This window comes from Theobroma cacao, chromosome 1 (assembly GCF_000208745.1).
Source record: "Theobroma cacao cultivar B97-61/B2 chromosome 1, Criollo_cocoa_genome_V2, whole genome shotgun sequence".
NCBI lineage: Eukaryota > Viridiplantae > Streptophyta > Magnoliopsida > Malvales > Malvaceae > Theobroma > Theobroma cacao.
Window position 1 is genome coordinate 8,809,067 of NC_030850.1, and position 21,634 is coordinate 8,830,700.

The following is a 21,634-nucleotide window of genomic DNA, read 5'->3' on the forward strand; positions in this document are numbered from 1 at the left end:
TGAAACGTAAAATGCTTTGTAGAATATGACAGTAAGCTTTTTTGGACGATTTCTGTAAAATGATGGATAAAGATTAAAATTATGAAACAAAGCTGCTGTTAAAAGTAATTTTCATTTAAATTGCAACTTAAATTCGTTTTATATCTCATGTTCACATGGAAACATCAAAGATGCAAAAGAGGGAAATTTTAACATATGATTCCATGCTTTCCACCCACATGCTTTTGGTGAAGATGACCCTCATATCGAAAGCAGGGTGAAAGATATAGTTAAAAGAAAGCTGAAATTTCAAGTTCTAGATGATTAAACCAGAAAAATATATAGTAACATAATAATAATAATAATAATAATAATAATAAAAGAGGATTTATTTGAAATAACTTCAGCCTTCAAAGGCTACAACATGCATTTCATACGGTAGGAATATACTGGGATGATGAGGCATGCGATTATATGAAACAACGATGTGCAATTTTGCAGCTATGTTTAATTTTAAGCTTTAACCAGTGTTTTGCATGCCAGCAGCGATACCCTTCATGGTCAAAATAAGGGTGTCTTCCAGACCAGGAGCATACTCGCTTGTAGGGTTGAGTTTCACGAGCTCTGCAGCTGCCTTGCTGGATTCCATGTATTCCTTGGATAAGTGAGGCCTCACCTTGACATGATAATCAGGGTCACGGATCCTTTTCAAAGTGTATGCTTGGCAGACATTAAGGGTTGTGATGTAAGCATCACGAAGACAGAGCCTCTGCTTCAAGTAGGGGTCTCCTTCAAGAAGATCTCTGTGACCGGCAACCTACAAGGAAAGAAAGTTAAATTTGGTTTATTGCATAGGTACTATAGTATACGCTTCTCAAGAAAAAACCCTTAACTCAGGAATATTAAGCCCTCCCATGAAGTGAACGAACAATGCTTTGTAGGCTCCATATAAATACAACTATCTTTATTCTAGAATCAACCCGTTGTAATACCTGGAGAAGAAGATGCTTAGTGTCTTCATAGTTTTTCCTCAAGTTCTCTCCAAAGGGCCAGAGTTCCTTGGATACTAGCAGCTTGTCATATAAGGCAGCAATTCCTGGGTCTCCCTTGGCAAACACCATTTCAATTAAGTCCATTGTGACCCTAAAGAAAGGCCATTGGTTGTACATCTCTTTAAGCATATGGAGATTCTTTATATCCTTCTCGATAACATGCTTAAAAGCAGCTCCAAAGCCAAGCCACACAGGTAAATGAAATCTTGTTTGAGTCCATGCAAAGATCCATGGAATTGCACGGAGTGATTCAATGCCTCCACTTGGCTTTCTTTTTGATGGACGACTGCCAATATTCATCCGACCATACTCCAATTCCGGTGTTGCCTGCCATGAGTTTATTCACAGAAATTAAAACTAAAACCACAGTTTTACAAGCATCATTGTTACTTCAACAATTAAGGCTTCAGCTCTTTGAAAAGTTGAAAAATATATGAATCAAAGTTTAGAAGTTGGCAGGATATTTCAAAAGGAAAATGGGAAATATTTCGAAAACAAATTTCAAACTCAGATTCAAAATATTCATTAAATTTTCTTCCTTTAGTGCATGATTAATTAGATCCTTTGACAATTATGCAATACATGCAATAGTATTCTTTTTTTTTTGCCAGTGGAGGAGCATTTGATGCAGTTTTTTAGATGAGAATGGTTCACTTAGGATATTCAAAGTGAACTATTTAATTGTCTGAAAATCAGCTATGTATGCTTATACAAATAGATAAGTCAGCCAATATAAAACTTTCTCGAAAGTTGGAAAAATTTTAATGAAAGTTTGTACCAAATGTAACGTTACACTGAATTAGATTTGAGCACCAAATAAGTACTTATAGGAGTGAAATACTTACTAGGCGGAAGTATTCAACAAAACGAGGTTCCTGGAAGACTACAGAACGGTATTCCTTTGTTGCAACTACTGCCATTTCATCCATGAGTGCACGCCATTCTGGCTTTGGTGAGACAGGGGGATGCATTCCATGCTCAAGTGTAGCAGCAGTAAAACGCTGAAGCGTCCTGAAGCACAAGTGCTCCTCTCCAAATGACTGTTCAATAACTTCACCTTGAACTGTTACACGAAGTGATCCATGAATTGTGTCTGGCGGTTGAGACAATATAGCAAGATGGGTGGGTCCCCCTCCTCTTCCAACTGTCCCTCCTCGGCCATGGAACATTGTAAGCTTAATGCCATACTGCTTTGCCACCTTTACAAGCTCCTCTTGAGCCTTGTATAGCTGCCAAGCTGCAGAGAGACGTCCAGCATCCTTTCCAGAATCCGAGTAACCTATCATTACTTCTTGTTTCCCATTGATCCGGTCTCTGTACCAATCTATAGAGAAGAGACGAGCCACAGCAGCAGGAGCAGCATCAAGATCAGCAAGTTTTTCAAACAATGGAACTACCCTTAATGGTTGCTTTACATGGCATTCACGTTGTAGAAGCTCGACGGCAAGCACATCAGATGGGGCTGTTGCCATTGAGATTATATAGGCACCAAAGTTGTCTGGAGGCAGTTCAGAAATGACATGGAATGTGTCCAACACATCAGCGACTTCTTCTGTTTTGGGAAGATCAGGGCCAAATAGAGGGCGCTTGCCTCTGAGTTCAGATAAGAGCCATTCCTGTCGGCGATCCTCAGGCCATTCTCGATAAGATCCAATGTCTAGGTGCTTTGTGATAGCATTAAGGGCATCAGTATGCCGGTCAGATTCCTGTCGGATATCAAGTCTTACAAGTGAGAGCCCAAATGTTGAAACTTGCCGTAGGAAATCAAGAAGGCTTCCATCAGCTATTGGCTGATCACCACAACTGCAGAGTGATCTATAGCAGAGTTCAAGAGGCTCCAGAAACTATAGGAATGCAAAAAAGAACCAGTCAATATTAAGGAAAAAATAATTACGTTAGACTAATGCTAAATTCAGACCAACATAAATAGTATAAGGACTATTACATTGATTTATCAAAGTTCTGATTCGAAAAATTGGATTTGGGTAATCAAAATGATGAAAAATAACAATCATTAAAATCTAGGATATCATAAATATATTTCATTACTTCTGATGCAATGGACTAGCTTTGGTCCTACCAATCAAAAGTCCTTGTAGCAATGTATTCCCTCAAGCAGTAGAGGACTAATCTAATAACGTCAAGAATTTGTTGCAGCATCTACCATCATACTCAGACATAGGCTTTTGTGCAATGCAAAACTTATTTCACTAAAACAAAATCCATATAGTCAGTGGATAAATTATGTTAGAGATTACTAAATCCCTAAATACTGGATAGAGATGTAGTTATCAGAACATTGAAATTAATCACAACATACATAATTGTGAAAAGCAACTAGAGTGAGTTCTAATATTCTCATAGGAGCCCCTAGTTTTGGGTATATTATGTATGGTAAAACGTGAGTATCTGCCTCAGCAGCACTTCACACCATAAAGGAAGAGATTTCAGTGTCTTAGGCTTCAAGGTTGCATCCCAATGTGATTCCCTCTCCACTTCCAAAGTAATGAGGCATGAGGAATGTCTCAAGCATGACAATGAATCCCCAGGACAAAATTCTACTGAATGAAATTACCACCAAAAAAAGAATCGTCACAAAAGTTTTTTATCGTATGCAGTTCAATGTCGTTTGGGAAAAACAAAAGCTTTACTATGATAAATGGTAAGAAATTCGCAACACTTTAAAATTAACCAATTGTAAAGTAGAGACCTGCTCCACATTGGTGAAAGTTGCTTCTTCAGGAATGTCAGAAATCCCATTGGCCAATAGGTAACGAGCACGTTCACGTGTGTTGTACAGCTTGTCCCTAACATCACCAAGAATAACACGATAGGGCTCATTTGGAGGAATCTGTTTCCAAAATTCTGCACTCAAAAAAATTCTATAATCAACTCAGAAGATCTACAAAATATGCCCAAAAAATCATCTGGAGCTAATGAATATATTCTTCAGCAAGTGGTTCTCTTGCAACCAATTCACAAGAATATGTACACCTATTACTGATAAATTAAAAGCAATTCTAAAAGGCAATCTTTAAAGCACATCTTAGGATCAATGTTGGATACCTATGTAATGCTTAGCATCTTTCCTTGAAGACCTATGAAGTTCATCTGCACGGACACGAAGTTCATCACTGCAGCGCCACATTGATAACTGAAAATTAAACCAGAGGAAAAAGAAACAAGATGAATCAAAATCATAGCAAGCCATGAACTACGGTCTAACTAGAGGAAAAAAGAGTGTCTGGGTCAGGGAAGTTATTTCTTTAATACCTCAAACATAAGATCCTCTATTTGGGAGAAGTATAAGTTCGCAGCCATCATTCTAGCCAATAAGCATACATCTCTCGTAACTTCAGGAGTTACCCTGGGGTTTCCTGTAGTCCAGATCAAATAGATATTTTTACTTAGAGGTCTCACAATATGAGACAAAACGAGCATTTCTACAGTTCAACTTAATGAATAATGAACCTGTTTTTCACACTATCTACTTTTTTTTTGTCACATATTAAGATAAATAAGATATACAGTTGCAATGTTTCTGACTTTACCTACCAACCATATGCAAAAAGGAAGACATTCTGCGATTAAATATTACATGCGGAAAAGAAACATACCATCACGATCCCCCCCCATCCATGAAGAGAATTGAATAAGAGGGGCATTGTAGGGAACACGTTCATTTATCCCTATGTTCTTCAAAGCTGTGTCAACACGGCGCAAGAATTTTGGTACACCTTTCCAGATCGTCTCATGGAAGTAGCTCATTCCTGCTCTCATCTCATCTTGTGGGGTGGGAGGATTTCTTCGGATCTCATCCGTACGAAAAGCAGCTTGAATCTATATGAAAACAAAAGAGATATAGTTGTAAGCATGGCAACAAATGATGTTTCCTATAATTGTAGGTTCTATATCTTGATTTAGATGTTCAGGAATATAAGCCCTGATTCCCTGAAGATGCATCAAAGCTCAGACATGAAGCAAATGGGAAAGGTTCAAACAGGAACCTAAGCCACTAGTCCTTTTTGTTATGTAAACAGCAAATGACATACATAGATGTATTACATGCCTCCCATTAGAGGCAGCTGCATTTCTAGGGACAAGAGTGAATTATTTTATTTCATAACTTCACCCCATTCTTACTTTTCTTTCAAATGATGCACATCCGTAAATTATTATATTAAAGTTTTGACATTAAACTCCATGTAAATGCATGACGAGCACATATGAGACACAGAGAGAGGAAGTGGGAGTCTTTCAATGACAAGCACAAAGTCCAAGTTAGTCTCATAGATCTTTTCCAATATATGAGGACTGATTATTGGTGAACATCAGATTTCAAAGTTGAAATATGAGAGGTTTTACAATTAATGAAACATAGTATCATGTCGTGTGTCATACAAATAAGACAATATAAAAATTATACATTTGCTTGTATGTACACAAAATTTCAATTAAAAATCTAAAGATTAGAAAAGATTACACCATTAGGATATAACAGTGGATAGAAGAAAGGCATAATAAAAAAACTGAAACAGCAAATAAGATATTCCAGCAACATTAATTGTGCTTGGTGTTTTGCTTTCCTTGATACAGCTTTCTTGGGGAGAAGTTTGTTATCTAATGCACAAATAGAGACAGCCAGAGAACAAGGAAAGGGAAATGAGGTGCAATAAGCCATTATGTTGTAAATTTGTTGATTAGTTTCCACAATGTAATCTAGGCATATTATTACCTCCCTTTGTAGCGCCTCATCAAGTTCCTGCTTATCATCTGGTGTGATGTCTTTAGCATTCAACTGAGTCAAACAATTACGAATCCTGAAACAATGAAAATTCTGGGTGATGTATAACATAAATGAGAGAAACTTCTAATTAATGCCAATCTCAATCTAAGAATTGAAGATGGGAACTCGAACCACTATTTCTAACCATTCAATGTAAGAAAAAATCAGGGCAAGAAACATATCCTTAATAATGCTCAGACATTTTTACTTTCAGAATCACATCTCATAAAAGAAAGTAAAATGTTTCCAACTAAAGGTAAGTAGATAACTGGTAGACAACCTTCCATGCTTTTGAAGTAAAGATCTTCGAACAGACTGAGTTGGATGTGCAGTTAAGACCAAATCCACAGTCTGATTCTTCAAAGCATCAAAAACTTCTTCAGGGGACTTCTTCAATTGCCCCACAAGCCTCTTGATGGTCTCTTCAATGTCTGACTCAGTTGTTGCTGAACTTTCATCAGCAAAATCTCCCTTCTTTAACTTGATCCTTCTTCTATAAGCAATTTGAACTTCCTCGGCCAAGTTAGCCAAGTTAAGCATGTGGGAGAATGATTTGGTAACAACAATTGAATCCCCAGGATCCAAACTTGTTATTACCTTCCCCAGCTCCTCCAATTTTAGAGGGTCATGCTTTCCTTCATATTCAGCTGAAAGCTCATAACATTCTTGAACCTACAATCACACGATATTCTAAATATATTACAAATTAACAAGTCCAAAATATGTCATCCCTCATTTCATGAATGTAAATCCAATACAGCCACCAAAATAATAATAATAAATGCCTACTGTACTGTTACTCAGTTAGCTAGCTAAAGGTGAATTTTTCACCATCCAATGTTAAAACATTGGCAAAAAGTTTTTGGCTACACCACTAACTTTAGCAAGTAGTACACAAATGAAACAGAGATTGAAGCACGAGTGAAAGTGAAATGTACATGTAAATAAAGGCGACATGAAAATGAATGAAAGAGTAATAATACCGTTTCTCTGATATCGTCTCCATGCAAATCTTGAAGAATATCAAGAAAACGATCCAATAGCAAAGCATCATACTCTACTAACTTATCATCCTCTGAGACTTTCCGAGGTGCCAATAGCCTCAACTGAGCATCTATTGATGCCATTTTCTCTATACTCTTACCTGCCATTTCTCTCTCTTTTTCTGCTTTTTTTTTTCTTTTATCAAAGCCAAAAATACTCTCTTCTCAACTTTTTTTGCTTTTACAAATACACTAGTCTATGAACCAATGAAAGCCAGAAAAATGAGGAAAAGGAGAGGCAATTTATCCTAGCAACAATTACGGATCAAATGCGCAGTAAAAGGAGTAAAATAACTTATATTAACAATGACATTAAAAGATCCGTTGAACCCAACCCAGAAAAAGATGAATCGAATCCAATCTCTGGTTGGATAATGAAGTGAATTCCGTGATACCTAGATGAAGAAACCGCTAGAAAAACAGGGGAAAGAAAAAACACAAACAATGGGTAACTTATGATCTCAACACGAGAAAGTGGAACAAGGCTTGGATCACGAGACAGACACGCAGAAAAGAGATCGCTTTATCTTCTTTCTTATTATGTAGAGCACAAACACTGAAACACACCCTCGTCGCTCGTCTATTTATACCAACAAAAGCGACTGTTTTTAAATTTCAATTTTTTTTAAATTTTTTTTTCTGCTTTTCATCAACCACCTCATATTTAAAATAATAATAATAATAATAATAATAAATTGAGCTTTTAATTTCATCAAATATTTCTTTATTTTAAAAAGTTCAACATTAAACAGGCGCTTCACTTTCTTTTTTGGCACGGATGCAACATCACTTGGAATTGGGTACCCTTGTCTTTAAAAGAATATGCCATTGGAAGCAAGAATGTGCCCTAAAATCAGATTCTAAAATTTTGGTGGTAATGACACTTTAATTGAATGTTTAGGGAAGAAATTACGGAATTGAAATGTTCATGAAATGTGGGTGGAAAAGTTTTTAGAATTTGATTCTAAAAGCAAATGCCAAAGAGGAAAAGATAATCAGAATTTTGATAAGTAGTACCAAAGCAATATAAGATAGCAGAGAGCTCTTAAACGCATCGAATTTGGTTCTGGATTTCCCTTCTGGCCTTCTAACTTTAAGTACGAATCTGCAATATAAAAACAATAATTTTACCTTCTATATTTGTAGTATCTTTTCCCCTTAATTTTTTTAAAAAAAGTATATTTTCCTCTTGAAAAAAAAAATGTAATTTACTTTCTTTCAAGGCAAAAGTCTTAACTCCATGTTAAGGCTTAGGTATGTGCTTACGCGGCCACATGTTTCTCGATGCTTATATGAAATCGGGAGATGATATTTCTTTTGTGGTACAATTTACGCATTAAAAGACAGGAGAAAGATAATTATTGCAATAAAAATTAGAAAGTTTGTAGGTAAAAAAAATAAGAAATAATTTTTTAAAAACCAAAAAAAATGAAAAGGAGAAAAAGAAGAAGATATTAATTAATTAGAGTATTGTGGATAATATGAACTTCTAGATCATTTTCTAAACATAATTTTCCTTTTCAAACGGCCCCGTACTTCAACTTATGTTCCGATTTACAGGTTAAAGTAAAATTTCACATGCATTTAATTGTTCATAAATACAAAATTATAAATTTTCATTCATTATTTTTAATATAATAATGTTATTTTTATTTTAAAATAAGCAATAAAGGATTAATAACAAAACATATACACGGTTGAAATTAAAAAGTAGATGGAAGAGGTTTTGTGTCTCTTTTGGGTATTGTCAAATCGTCTCTAGGGAAGTAGGAGACAATTCGTGTGTTTAGAGTTAACATAAGATGGTAATTATTTGCATATGAATTTTCTAGACAAGGCCTTTCCTCCAAGTCATGGAAACTAGCACACCTATTATGAGCATGGCCCTCTCGGTTTTGACTTTTGCATTCATTCGACTAGCTGCATGCATAATCTTATTTTTAAAAAAGAAAAAAATTAAAAAAAAAATCATTTTTGTTACGAATGATAATACGAACAAAACTTGACAAAACTTGACCTAAAACAAAAAAATCTATTCTAACTTCGTTGAAATTTGATCAACTTTTATTTGATTTTAAAAATTGATGAATCGAATTTGATTCAATCTGAACATAAATTAAATTTTGTCATTGTCTTGAATTTAAATATTAAATTGAATATTTTATAAATTATTGTCTTATTTTAGATTTCAATTTAATTAAAATATTTCAAATGCAATATAAATGATGATAAGAATTCTGTTAAACTCAACTTGATTTAAATTATTGTAAATAATCAATGACTCAAATCAATATAATTTATAACTTGAAGTGATTTGATCTTGCAAATTACATGTATTTAAAAAGATTCAAATGCAATATGTATGGTATAAATCTAAAACCATTTAAACAAGTGACACGACTTTAAAATATTTGACATTTCATAGCTTAAATTCAACTCGATTGAAATCCGAGTCAAATGGGCCCAGACTTGTAAGATAATTTGTCACAAATAGTGAAAAACAACATAAATCTATAGTGGCTAATTATGAGAAACATATAGAGCTGTAAACGTCTATGGAAAACTCTACGGAGCGTCCATGGTTCCTGTAAAGGTGACTTGCTCTCGAATTGTCGCCATCAGCACAGTGAAATTCAATTAATTCTTTCACTAAATAATAAATTCAATTTATTCTGGTGATAAACAAATCAGAATCTGATCAATTAACCTGGCAAAAGAGAGAGAGAGAGAGAGAGAGGAAGGGTTCGTTTTCAAACCTCTAATTTCTTAGTCATTTTAAATAGAGATTTGATCTTTAATTACCAGTCATTGTGATGGTACAACATTGAACAAGTAGAGGTACAATTTGACTGTTGATATCATATGTTCCAAACATTTTAAAAAAAGGCATAAATACAAAATTAGTATGATGATAATATGCGTGGAAAGGATTTTGTTCGAACGAATTGGACGTCCTTACAAAATCTGGAGGGGCAGGGGCGGGGGCAAGGGGTTTTTTTGTGAATTTGTTCTCTTCCTCTAGTGGGTTCATACATGTGTAACTTTCGGTCAACTCCTTAAGAGGCCAGATGAAGTATTTTTTTTTTTTTATAAGTGAAAGAGAGAGATTTAAATTTTATTTTTTAAATAAAAAATAATACATCAATTAATGAAATAAATATTTAGATGCAGAAGCCAAACGAAGTTATTGCTTGAAACACTGGTTGCTTTCAATCGATTTGTAGAGGATTACGAGAAGTGTTCAGTTCTTGGCAGTTAATGTACCTCTTCCACTTACAACATGTGTATCGCAGTTCCCATCAATTGTTGAAGCCAAAGGGAAGGCTAATAAAGTGAAGTGGCAGAAAAGTATAATTCTCCTTCTTAGGTACGGATCCAAATTGGACTTATTAGAAACTTCTATTTTTTAAAAAAAAAATTTAGATAGAGAAAAGAGTTCAAAGGATTTTCCTTTTTGTTTGGCTTTGCCACCACGTCAGCAAATTTCTTTTTCCTGGAGGTGGATTTTCGGAGTTTTTTTCCCAAACTAAAGAGGCTACTGGTTGCCACGTAAGCCTATGACCACCACGTCAGCCCTTTGACTTCTCTGACGCTTGTTTTCTTTCTCCTTTGATTCTGTTTTTCCTTGCTCAGCCAGCCAGATGCTAAATTGGGAAGCTTAATTCTCAATCACAAGTGAAAAAAAACTAGGAAACAAAAATTACAACTTTGAAAATGAATGTACAGATGGTACGGTGAGAGCCTTTGTAACGTCATGGGATAGGTTTTTTTTCTTTTTTGTTTGAATTAGTTTCATATCAGTCCGATCCAATTCAATGGCGGCTGTTGGTCGGCCAACTTTAGTAAGCCGTGACGAGGGTAGGGAAGAAAAATATAAATAAAAAGAAAGCAAGACCAGATGCCACGTCGCAAGTTTTGCCGCATTATTCATGACATGGCATTTATGTGTGGAACACGCCTTCTTTTAAGGAATACTAAGATTGAATCCCTTACGTTGAGGTAAATAAAAAATTATTTATTTGATTGAAGAGAAAATTGAGTTAAAACTTATTAACACTTAAAGTAAAGTTATTTATAAATAAAAAAAAATCAGATATGAGAAAGAACTTTAAATTAAATATTTGTTTTATTCTAAGAAGTGCTAAACACTAAAGTGAAGAATAAAAACTAAGATAGAACAAAAAAAAAAATAGAGATATGGTAAGAACCAAAAGGCTAGACACGGCACCCATCTCAGATCACACATGTCGACAGGGCGTAGAAAATCTAAAGGCCAAAATGAAATCTCAAAAAGTAAACACAGCACTGAATCTAAAAAACCGAAACTCTTTGATCGAAATCTACAATAAAATATTAAAAATTCATGATTCCTTGTTGTTCTCAAGTCGACTCGAGAGCAAGCCTGAAGTATAGCATAGACTCGAGGGGAAGCTAACAATGAGGAAAGCTGAAAAGATGAAAATGATCAAGTAGATCTAAGCCGACTCGAGGAGTAAAAAAACAGGGGATGTGAATGGACAGAGAAATACCAACAGGGTCAAATGACTTATGGTTATTGTTCATGTTTAGGGTTAAGGTTTTTGAGCATAAACGTATACATATTGCACGTTCATATTGATATTTTTGTTGTTTGAAATTTTTGAATATAAACATGAAGGTGGTATTGCTGGTGTTGTTCGGGTGGAAAGGTGACCGGCCATGCGTGACTGGTTGATATGTATGTGTTAGGAATTCGGTTGAGGGTTTAGATATTGCGTGAGTGAAGGCGTGCTTAGGTGGTTAGCACCTTTTGCGTGAGTGGATTTTGGCATGGGGTCACGTTGGGGTTACGTGTTTGAAAAAGGGTTTAACTTAGCGTGATTGATTGATAGGTCATTGCGTGACTGGTTTCTATGTTATTGTGTGAATATTGTTCAGGCATGGAGTCAATTAGTGTGTGCGTGATTCGATTAGTTGTTCTTAGAATTGCGTGACTTGTTTATAAATCATTGCATGATTTAATGTTAGTAATTGTGTGACTAATTGATTAGACATTGCGTGACTATTGTTGTAAGAAATTGCACGAGTGTCATAACTGTATGAAATTTATCTGCATGAGTTCATTCTGTATTATTTTGGGTCAACTGTAATGCTTTAATGTGTATATGTTGATTTACTTAATAATCCATGCTTCACACTCGGATTAATTATTTTCTTGCATGCCTCAGGCAGGAGTTAATACACTCCGCAGTGTTGGATGTCATTAGCTTGTATCGCCTTACTGGTGACCGTGCACGTGCCCATCTCTCAGGGCATAATCTCATAAGGCTGTCATAAGCAGGTTTGCAAAGCTATTTCAGCTGATTCATATGTCTGTCAAAATCGGTGACTCTATAGTAGTTGGCGGCCATGGTGAAAATCGCTGCAACATCTTCGCGCTTGAACTTGTTTTTAACGTTTTTCCCTAAGTGGTAATTGCATAAACCATGATGAGCGTCGTTGTGGTAATGAGGTTTGGCAAGAAAGGGAAGTTAAGTCCTCGGTATATAGGACCCTTCGAGATTTTTGAAAGGGTTAGAGCAGTGGCATATCGTTTGGCATTACCGCCAGACCTTTCGAATATTCATCCCGTGTTTCATGTGTCCATGCTTAGGAAGTACAACCCAGATCAATCACATGTAATACGGTATGAAACCATTTAGTTGCAAGATGATCTAACCTATGAGGAGCAACCGGTAGCTATCCTTGATAGGCAAGTTAAAAAGCTCCGTTCAAAGGAAGTAGCATCAGTGAAAGTGTTGTGGCGGAATCACACTAGCAAGGAGGTAACGTGGGAAGCCGAGGAGGAGATGCGAACAAAGTATCCCTATCTTTTTGACACTTAGAGGTACGTTACCTTATAGTTTAATTTAAATTTGAGAACCGAATTTTTTTAAGTGGGGGAGAATGTGAGACCCCAACCTCTATAGGCTTGTAACTAAGCATAGATGTAATAATACGAGCTAGGGGTAATTTTGTCATTTTCTCTAATAAGCTTTCAGAAGAAAGTTTTATGATATTTGAAGGTCAAAATGGGTATAAGACTGCATAAATGATGTGTGCTAGTGAAAACACGAAGAAAACTAGAGGTTTTAACAATTTTCATAACAGGGGCAAAATGGTCATTTTTCACCTCGGGTTAAAATTTTAAGTTTTTATGAACCCGAACATGTCTAGACCATTATGGATCTTGTCCCAGTGTTAAAAGAGCAAAAAGATTGCATAAAAGATTGGAGGAGAATAAGTTAATTGGTGGAAGGGCATTTTTGTAATTTTAAGGGAAAGAATAAGATTGCTTATAAACATCTTGAATTTCCAGCAGCTTCTAGAGATTTCCAGTAGCTGGCCTTCTTCTTCTTCTCCTCTCTCACATTTCTTCAAAACTCCATGGAAGCTTGATTGAAGCTTAAATGATTTTCTCTTTTTAGCTCTAGTTTTCACACCTTTGAACCCTTTTGACTAGAACCTTTGAATTCTTTCATCCTCTCACTTCAAAACCCTTGATAAAGCTTATTTTCAGACTTTCTCTCACTAGTTGGGCATTTTAGAGAGAGAAAAAGAGAATTACTCCATTGATTTGGAAGCAATTGGAAGAGAATTTGACTACAAAGGAGCCCTAGGGTAAGTGATGAACTAAGCTCAATTTTTAGTTACAAAAAATGGCTAGTAATTGGGATTTATGAGCTGTTTTATTGTTGACTACGTTCATTACTTTTTAATGATTAAGATAGTGAACATAGATAGTCGTTTAATGTGGCAATTGAAAACTAGCTAAGAGATAACTTTTAGAGTTCATAGTGTATAAATTGATATATTGTTTATGTTAATGTGATCCTAGGCTTTAAGGAAGCCCCATCATCTCATTTGGACAATTAGGGGAATTGGAGTCATCTAAAGGCTTTACAATCAATTGGTGAGTGGACTGCCTTCAAAACTTATTTTGGGAATATAATGTTTTTAACAAACGTTTGAATGATTTTATACGATTTTTCATGAAAATGAATGCCTTAGAAACAAGCTCTTGAGAAATGATTTATGTTATGATATGTGGTTATTATGGATTTCTATGTGGCTGCATTATGTTGATATATATATATGCTTGAATATAATGTTGTGTAATTATATTGACTCGGCTATGTGCAAATAGGGAGTGCGCATAAGCCGAGGATGACCCGGTTATGTGCGAGTAGGGAGTACGCATAACCCGGTGATGACCCAGCCATGTGCGAGTAGGGAGTGCGCATGAGCTGGTGATGATGATGATGGGATGGTGTGATGATGATGATGGGTATATGTATATATATATATACATATGTAAATATGTGTGTTATAGGAAATTGATGGATAATGGTTTATGGTTGTAATGCATGTGAAACTTGACATGTTAAACCTTGAGAAATTGTTATGTGTTTCATATTGGTTTTGAACATTTCAAGCAGGGTGGTTTTCTTTGGGAGAAAGGGAAATTTTCATTTGATACCCTGTATTTCGCTGCAGCGAGAAACTCTCAGGTTTTGAAAGGGTAGGCTGGGCGAAAACTAGCTGCAGCGAGGATGCATTTTCGCTGCAGCGAGAATGACACTGTAACTTTTCACTGCAGCGAAATACATTCTCGCTGCAGCGAGAAACTTTCTGTTTCTGGGTAGCAATTTCGCTACAGCGAGATTGAATCTCGCTGCAGCGAAAAACTTTCTATTTTGGTCTCCTATCTTGTTCAATTGTTGTCCTATCTTTCACTTCTTTGCTACCATATCAGAGCATGGACTTCCAACATTAAGGATTAAATGAGTTAAGTTTAAAATGAGGAGGTTTAGTGAGAAATTCTCGGCCAGTTGAGAAACCCTCGTTCGATTAATAACTAAATCCCAACGTCGCTATAACAAAAATTCATTCTCGCTGCAGCGAAGATTCGTTGTCGTATTTGACTTACTTGTGTAATATTGAAGCTTTTATTCTTCAAATGGTTCGTTATGTATGGGTTAATGATTTTCAAATGATTAATCATTTAAAGGCTTGATGAGGGGTTTTTAATAAGAATAGAAACAAATTGCATTGTTTTGAAAAAGAATGCATCATGATTTCATTAAAGATTCCTTATGGTATGCTTGTTCCCTTCCTTGTTCACTCATTGAGTTTATACTCACCATTTTCAAATTCATGTTTTCAGATCACGAGGCAGTCGGTAATTAGGACGAGGTGTCCTTATAGACCTGTGTTCATCTTTTGGTAGGTGTCTCGGCATTCAGTAGCTATACATTCATCCGAGTCCTTCCGCTGAAAGTCGAGTGTTATTTGTTTTGTATAGACAAACTTAATGTAAATTATTAGAATACATGTTGTAGACATTGTATGTAAATTTTTAAGGAGTAATGCCAGTACGAGTTGGCAATGTATATTACTATTTTGATTCAAAAGTATGAAATATGATTTAGTGATATTTGATGGAATGATGAGTAGGATAAATCGATAGGCTTGCTTGGGCTTAATAGACTACGTTTATTGGGCCCTTACGCCGGTCATGGCCTGAAAATTTGGGTCGTGACAGTAAGTGTCATCGACCCAATGACCACCGTATGTAATCATAAGCTTCACATTTGGCAGGTCGCTAAAATTTAATAGAAAATAAGTGTCACGATCAGTCAATTTATCAAAAATAGTCCCTCAATGCATAGAAACCACTTATGCAATGCCTAAGTCACATTTGGTCAGCCGCAAAAATTTTACAAAAATTAAGTGTCGTAATGTCTAATACACATTAATGCAATGCCTAATAACTAATGAACAAACGCCCCTAAACAAGAGATGAATTGCACAAGTCAAGCGCCATCGCTCTCGCAATATATAACAAGAAGTCACGTAATATATAAAAATCAGTAACGCAATCCCAAAAAACGACTGAACAAAAGGCTCCAAACAACACATGAATTGCATAAGTCACATGCCACCGCTCTCGCAATACATAATAATAGGTCACGCAATATATAAAAACTAGTGACGCAACCCTAAAAAACTACTGAACAAAAGCCTCTAAACAACACATGAATTGCACAAGTCACGCGCCACCACTCACGTTACAATAGGTAACGCAATATATAAAAACCAGTCACATAAGCCTAAAAAACTATTGAACAAAAGCCTTAAAACAACACATGAATTGTACAAGTCACGCGCCACCACTCTCGCTACAACAGGTAACGCAATATATAAAAACCAGTCACGCACTGCCTAAAAAACTACTGAACAAAAGCCTCAAAACAACACATAAATTGCATAAGTCATGCGCCACCACTCTCGCTACAACAAGTAATGCAATATATAAAAACCAGTCACGCATTGCTTAAAAAACTATTGAACAAAAGCATCAAAACAACACATGAATTGCACAAGTCAGTCAGGCATCGCTAGGCTCGCAACACCTAAAAATAAGTCACTCAATGAATAATAAGCCTCTAAACAATAGATGAATTGCACAAGTAACGCACCACTAGTCTCGCAATACCTAATAATAAGTTAATCGATGCCTAATATCCACAAATGTTATGTCAACTTAAACAGTTACGTACTGGCCCAACGTCACGCAATACATAACAACACGTCACCATAGGTACTCTATTCCATATAGATACAAACCACTCACGCAATGTCTCAACAGAAGATATGCATTGCACAATTCACGCACCGCATACAACCCACTCTCCTAATACCTAATAATAGGTCACCCAATGCCTAACATCCGCTCATGAAGTTATTCAGCATAATATAACTTAAACGAAGAAAATAACTCAACAAAATATGTGTTCAATGAAAATTAAATTTGCTATAAATTTTATTCAAATTTTATTAAAAAGACCCCCAGAAAATACAAGTAGATGATACAAAAAAAATGAATCGTAGTTCATTTCTTCATTAGTTCATCTACTTTGAACTCTATCTCGGCGAGAATCTTTTTGTTGCTCAATATGGTAGCCTCCAGGTCAAAAGTCCTTTGCATTAGGTTGTCGATGAGGACTTGCATCTCCTGCTGGAATATGTGCAACTAGTCCCTCACACTCAAGAATATGTGCAACTGGACCCTCACACTCAAAGGCACCTCCTCCTCTTCGGAGGCTGCTTCTTACCCCTTCTCGACTCTTGGATCTTTAGAGGTCATTTTTCAATTATCTGAGATTGATTAAGATAATTGAATTTGATTCAAATGGTTAATGGTTCCCTTTATTTATAGGCATAAAAGCTGACTTTTCGTTTTCTATAGCCATATTAGTGCAATGAAGGGGGGCTGAATTGGTTATTAAGTACCTGTTCGACCTACCCTTTCATCTTATTTAACTCTTAAAAGCAAAAGTCAGGCCAAACATTATTTTTCAAGAAATTCTTAATAAAAAGCAACTTAAAGGTTTTCTCTCTTTTTCACTAATAAAAAAGGATTTTAATATTACCTCTTTTCTCTTTTTCAAGAAATTCGTTATCGTTTCCTCTTTTCTCTTTTTTTTTTTAATTTAGGTATCATGGTAGATCAACCAAAATATAATACTATTACTACTATACAAGTCTAAAATTATATATAAACTTCAAGAATTACATTAAAGCTTATTAGGTTATTGAAGATAATCAGTAGAGAATCACATTCAGCATTAGGTAGCTAAAGTCACACAATGCCTACAAATAGGTCACGCAATGCTTAACAAATATTTAGTCACGTAATGCCTATCACGCAACGCTAATAAATATTCAGTCACGTAATGCCTATAAAGAACTCACGTAATGCTCAACAAATATTCAGTCAGATAATATTCAGTCACGTATTACCCGTCACGCAATGCTCAACATATATTCAGTCACGTAATGCCTATAAAGAACTCACGTAATGCTCAACAAATATTCAGGCACCTAATGCAAAATAAACATGTAACGATTCCTAATATCCAGTCACACACCCTAATATCTACTGACTTAATGCCTAACAAATATTCACGCATCGCCTATAAACTGATTGATTTCGCTACCCCCACCCAGATTTAAGTTTTCAAACTCATATAATTTACCCATCAACTTTTTCTTTCTATGAATAACCCTAAATAAACGCAAGAACCCATAACAAATACATTGATGTCATCTCTGCACTTTGGGAACATGAAAAAGTTGGCTACAGATATAGACCTCGATGGTGTTGGAGAGCTGGACGGAGGGATAGCTAAATCTAAATCGAGATTTAATTTTGGAATTTTAAGTTGAATGGCGGGAGAGCAGAAAGAAAGAAATTGAGACGGGCCTTCATTTGGATTAATTGGATTACAGGGTATTCTTGTTAAGTCGTGTCAAAAATTGGCTAAAAACAGTTAAAATTATAGAGACGGTCATTTTTAAAGTCACCTTACTATGAAGGTCATTTCCCACAATTTCCTCTTTTGATTTTGTACTTCATCTTCAAAATAGCTTTAGCTGTTAAAAATGTTTTTGGAAAAACATTTTATTGCAAAACAAATGGAGCCTAAATTGAAAAGCTTTTGAAGATTTCAATCAGTTAGGTTGTTGTTTTAAGATAGATTTTGGAATCAATAATTGATGGTCCTTTATCACTATATAAAATATACATCATTTCATAAAACATGAATAAAAAAAATATCTAAAAAATCCTTAAATTATTTCAAAAAATTTAAATAAATTTTTATTATTTTATCACATTCAATTAAATCCTTATACTTTTATTTATTATTAGTTAAAATATCATTGTAATATTGACATAACTTGTTGATATGTCATAATGTATTATGACATGATAATATGATGACATTATCACATGGTATTTTTCATTCTTTACACTATATAAAAAATAACAAGTGACGTTTTGATATAAAATGACAAGTGACGTTTTGATGTAAAATAACAAGTGACGAGTAACGTGTTGATAATTAATCAACATTTGAGCTAAAATAAAAATATAAGCCTTAATTGAATGTAAAAAAAGACTTGTCCAAAATTTCTTAAATAGTTTAGAAATTTTTTTAAACATTATGTGTCAAACCCTGTTCTATAAAATAATTACGACGTCATTTACATGCTCAATAGAATGTTTGCATATTTAGAAAGTTCGAGAAATCGTTAAAAAACGATATTGCCCCTAATGGTACCATTAAGTCGATTAAGCCTCGAACTAGTTCAAATAGGAATTTTAAGGTGAAATTAAGAGTTTCACAGTTCATGGATGACTCAAAATGGTAATTCGGAGTTCGAGGATCAATTTGGAGTCAAACCGAAATTTTCACTATCTAGGGGCAAAATGGTCATTTGTCACTTGGGGACAAAATGAGAATTTTTAGAAAAGATTTTTTTGGGTCCATTTGACTTATTGGAGTATGATTTGAGTATTGGAGTATGATTTGAAGTTTATAAGTGAAAAATTTTAATTCCGGTATAATTTGGAGTATAGGGGCGAAATGGTAATTTTGCCACTTCGGGGGCAAATCTATAAATTTTCACCTCGACATTTGTCCAGACCAAGGGATTTTATTCATCATGGAAATGGATAAACATGAGAAATGTGTGGTTGAGAATTAAAGAATTAAAAGTCAAATATTTAAAATTTGAACTAACAAGGAAATGCCATGTGTCATGTTTTTATTATTTTATTATTTCTTTATAAAAAGGTAAAAAATCAGCCCATTTCTCCCATAGTGATCAGCCAAACCAGAAGAGAAGAGAAACCAAGGAAGAACAAACCCTAAGTGGGAAAAATCAAAGAGAAAGTGTTGGAATTCAAGGATTTGATCAAGCAAAGGTAAAATTTCTTTGATTTTGCTAGTGATTTACCTTACCCATGCATTTTTCCTTAATTTCCATGGTTAAATTACATGTTTTCATGATGAATTCATGGCTGGTCAAAATGGGTATGGAGAGAGAATGATCTTGGATTGGTTTGATTTTTAGGTATGTTAGTGTTTTTAGGTGATTAATGATGTGTAGCATGAAAACAAGTGAAGAAAACCACCAAAGGTTTGGAACCCATCAATAGCCGAATTCTCTAAGTGAATAATGAGGAAGAATGGGATGTTATTCTAGGTGATTTGATTAAGAAATAATAGTTTTTGGTGTAGGAATTAATGAATTATGGAGAGAAAATTAAGTAGGAAAAATCACGGAGTTAGTGTACCATTGTTGGCCGAAAGTTCCAAGAAGAAAAGTGAAGATAAATTTTGCCTAATTGTGTGTTAATTAGTTGTGCTTGGTGAATTGAGGGATTGGAAAAGAAATGGAACAAGTTGGAGTAAAATTGGACGCATTGGCCAATTTATTGGATGAAAAATCGACTTAGGTCAATACCGGGTCTAGATGGCTACCTGTGCATTTTTCATTTCATATCATGCATATATATCAAGCCTGAAATAACTTATGATTGTTAGACACAATTTAATTGGAATATGTGTCATAGATTATGGCTAGGTGGTGAGCCATTAGATACGGATAAAGGACTGTACCCGCGGACTGAAAATAAGAGTATATCGACTCCTAGAACTGTGAGTGGACAATTTATCGTCTTAAATATCTAGAGTAATTATACTTGTTTGATGCTTTTATTGAATGGTGAGTTTAAATTATAAAATATTATGTTTTTCAATTAAAATGTTTTTTAATAAAAATGAGATTTATACTGATTTTGAAATCAAATATTGTTTTGGGAAAATTGAGTATATGGAGACTATGTTGAAATTTATGATTTTATATGTTATTAAAATTGTGGCTTATGACTCTATGGTAGCATGATGGCTAAATTTTTGAGGTTGGCATGAAATATATGAACAGTTTTGGATTGGTCTTAGTAGACTGGATTACATTTTATTCGCCATATTATGTTACTGAAATTTTTATGGGTCTGGTGGTATATAAAACGGTCACTGCAGTGGTGGGGGTTTTCATGGACTGCCTATGAGAGGGATACGGTAACCCAATTATATACTTACCTCCGGGGGAAGATGTTGGGTGAAGTATCTCCTGAGGTATGATTTGAGTGCACCTCACGTTCGGGCCACCACATGAGAGTGAGACTCAACCAACATCAAGGAACGACTGTGTGTTAAATGTGAAAACATGTTTATAGGTATGGGTCATTGGACAGCCTTGGCGGTCTCAGTGGGATACTTTGACGAAGGTACTCGCGAGAATGATTCTGGCAGGGGCCAAGTTTAAGAAATTCATAAGTCGGGGAAATTTTGATGAAAAGAAATTGTTTGGTATAGATTGAAACGAATTTTGTGTTATGAATATTATTGAGATATAACGTTTTTATATTGTCTTCATCTACTTGGCTTTAGATGCTTTTGATGGTAATTGTTTATTCACTAGGATTATGTAATCATAATCTCACCCCTCTTCCTATCTATTTTTCAGGCTCAGGATAATTTGTTGATAGTTGATTAAGACGAGAATTAATCTCGGAGTTGCATCCTAGAAAGTAAGGGTTCGTAGCCCTACACCTTCTTGGTCAGTTGGGGGTCCACGTGTCACTGTAAAAGTAATTTTATTCTTCAGTTATTTGATTTAAAGTATGTATGAACATATTTAGCTTTAACACCATGTTTTTGGCGGGTTTTGGTGTTTTTGAAAAAAAATGACGAAAATGCCCCTGTGAGCCAGAAAGTAATATTTTATTGTTTTGATTTGGAAATGACTTATGATTTTTTTTAAATGTGAGATTTAATAACTGTCGCTCACTAGGGAGATGCAGAAGTTGATGCTAAGCCTTGCGGGTTTCAATCGGCATT

The 21,634-nt window shown here is 35.0% G+C and overlaps 1 protein-coding gene and 1 long non-coding RNA gene across 2 annotated transcripts; one reads left to right on the forward strand and one right to left on the reverse strand.

Moving 5' to 3' along the window:
- LOC18612050 (phosphoenolpyruvate carboxylase 2) lies at positions 304 to 7,414 on the reverse strand. The gene is made up of 10 exons (XM_018129985.1): positions 6,801 to 7,414; positions 6,098 to 6,489; positions 5,767 to 5,851; positions 4,649 to 4,871; positions 4,305 to 4,408; positions 4,098 to 4,185; positions 3,742 to 3,896; positions 1,877 to 2,875; positions 972 to 1,358; positions 304 to 796 (listed from the first exon to the last, which is right to left on the reverse strand). The coding sequence occupies exons 1-10, from the start codon at positions 6,966 to 6,968 to the stop codon at positions 500 to 502; spliced, it is 2,898 nt and encodes a 965-aa protein (XP_017985474.1). The 5' UTR covers positions 6,969 to 7,414; the 3' UTR covers positions 304 to 499.
- Positions 19,615 to 21,297, forward strand: LOC108662318. Its single transcript, XR_001928222.1, has 3 exons — positions 19,615 to 19,653; positions 20,316 to 20,389; positions 21,261 to 21,297. It is a non-coding gene; the product is annotated as an uncharacterized LOC108662318 (long non-coding RNA).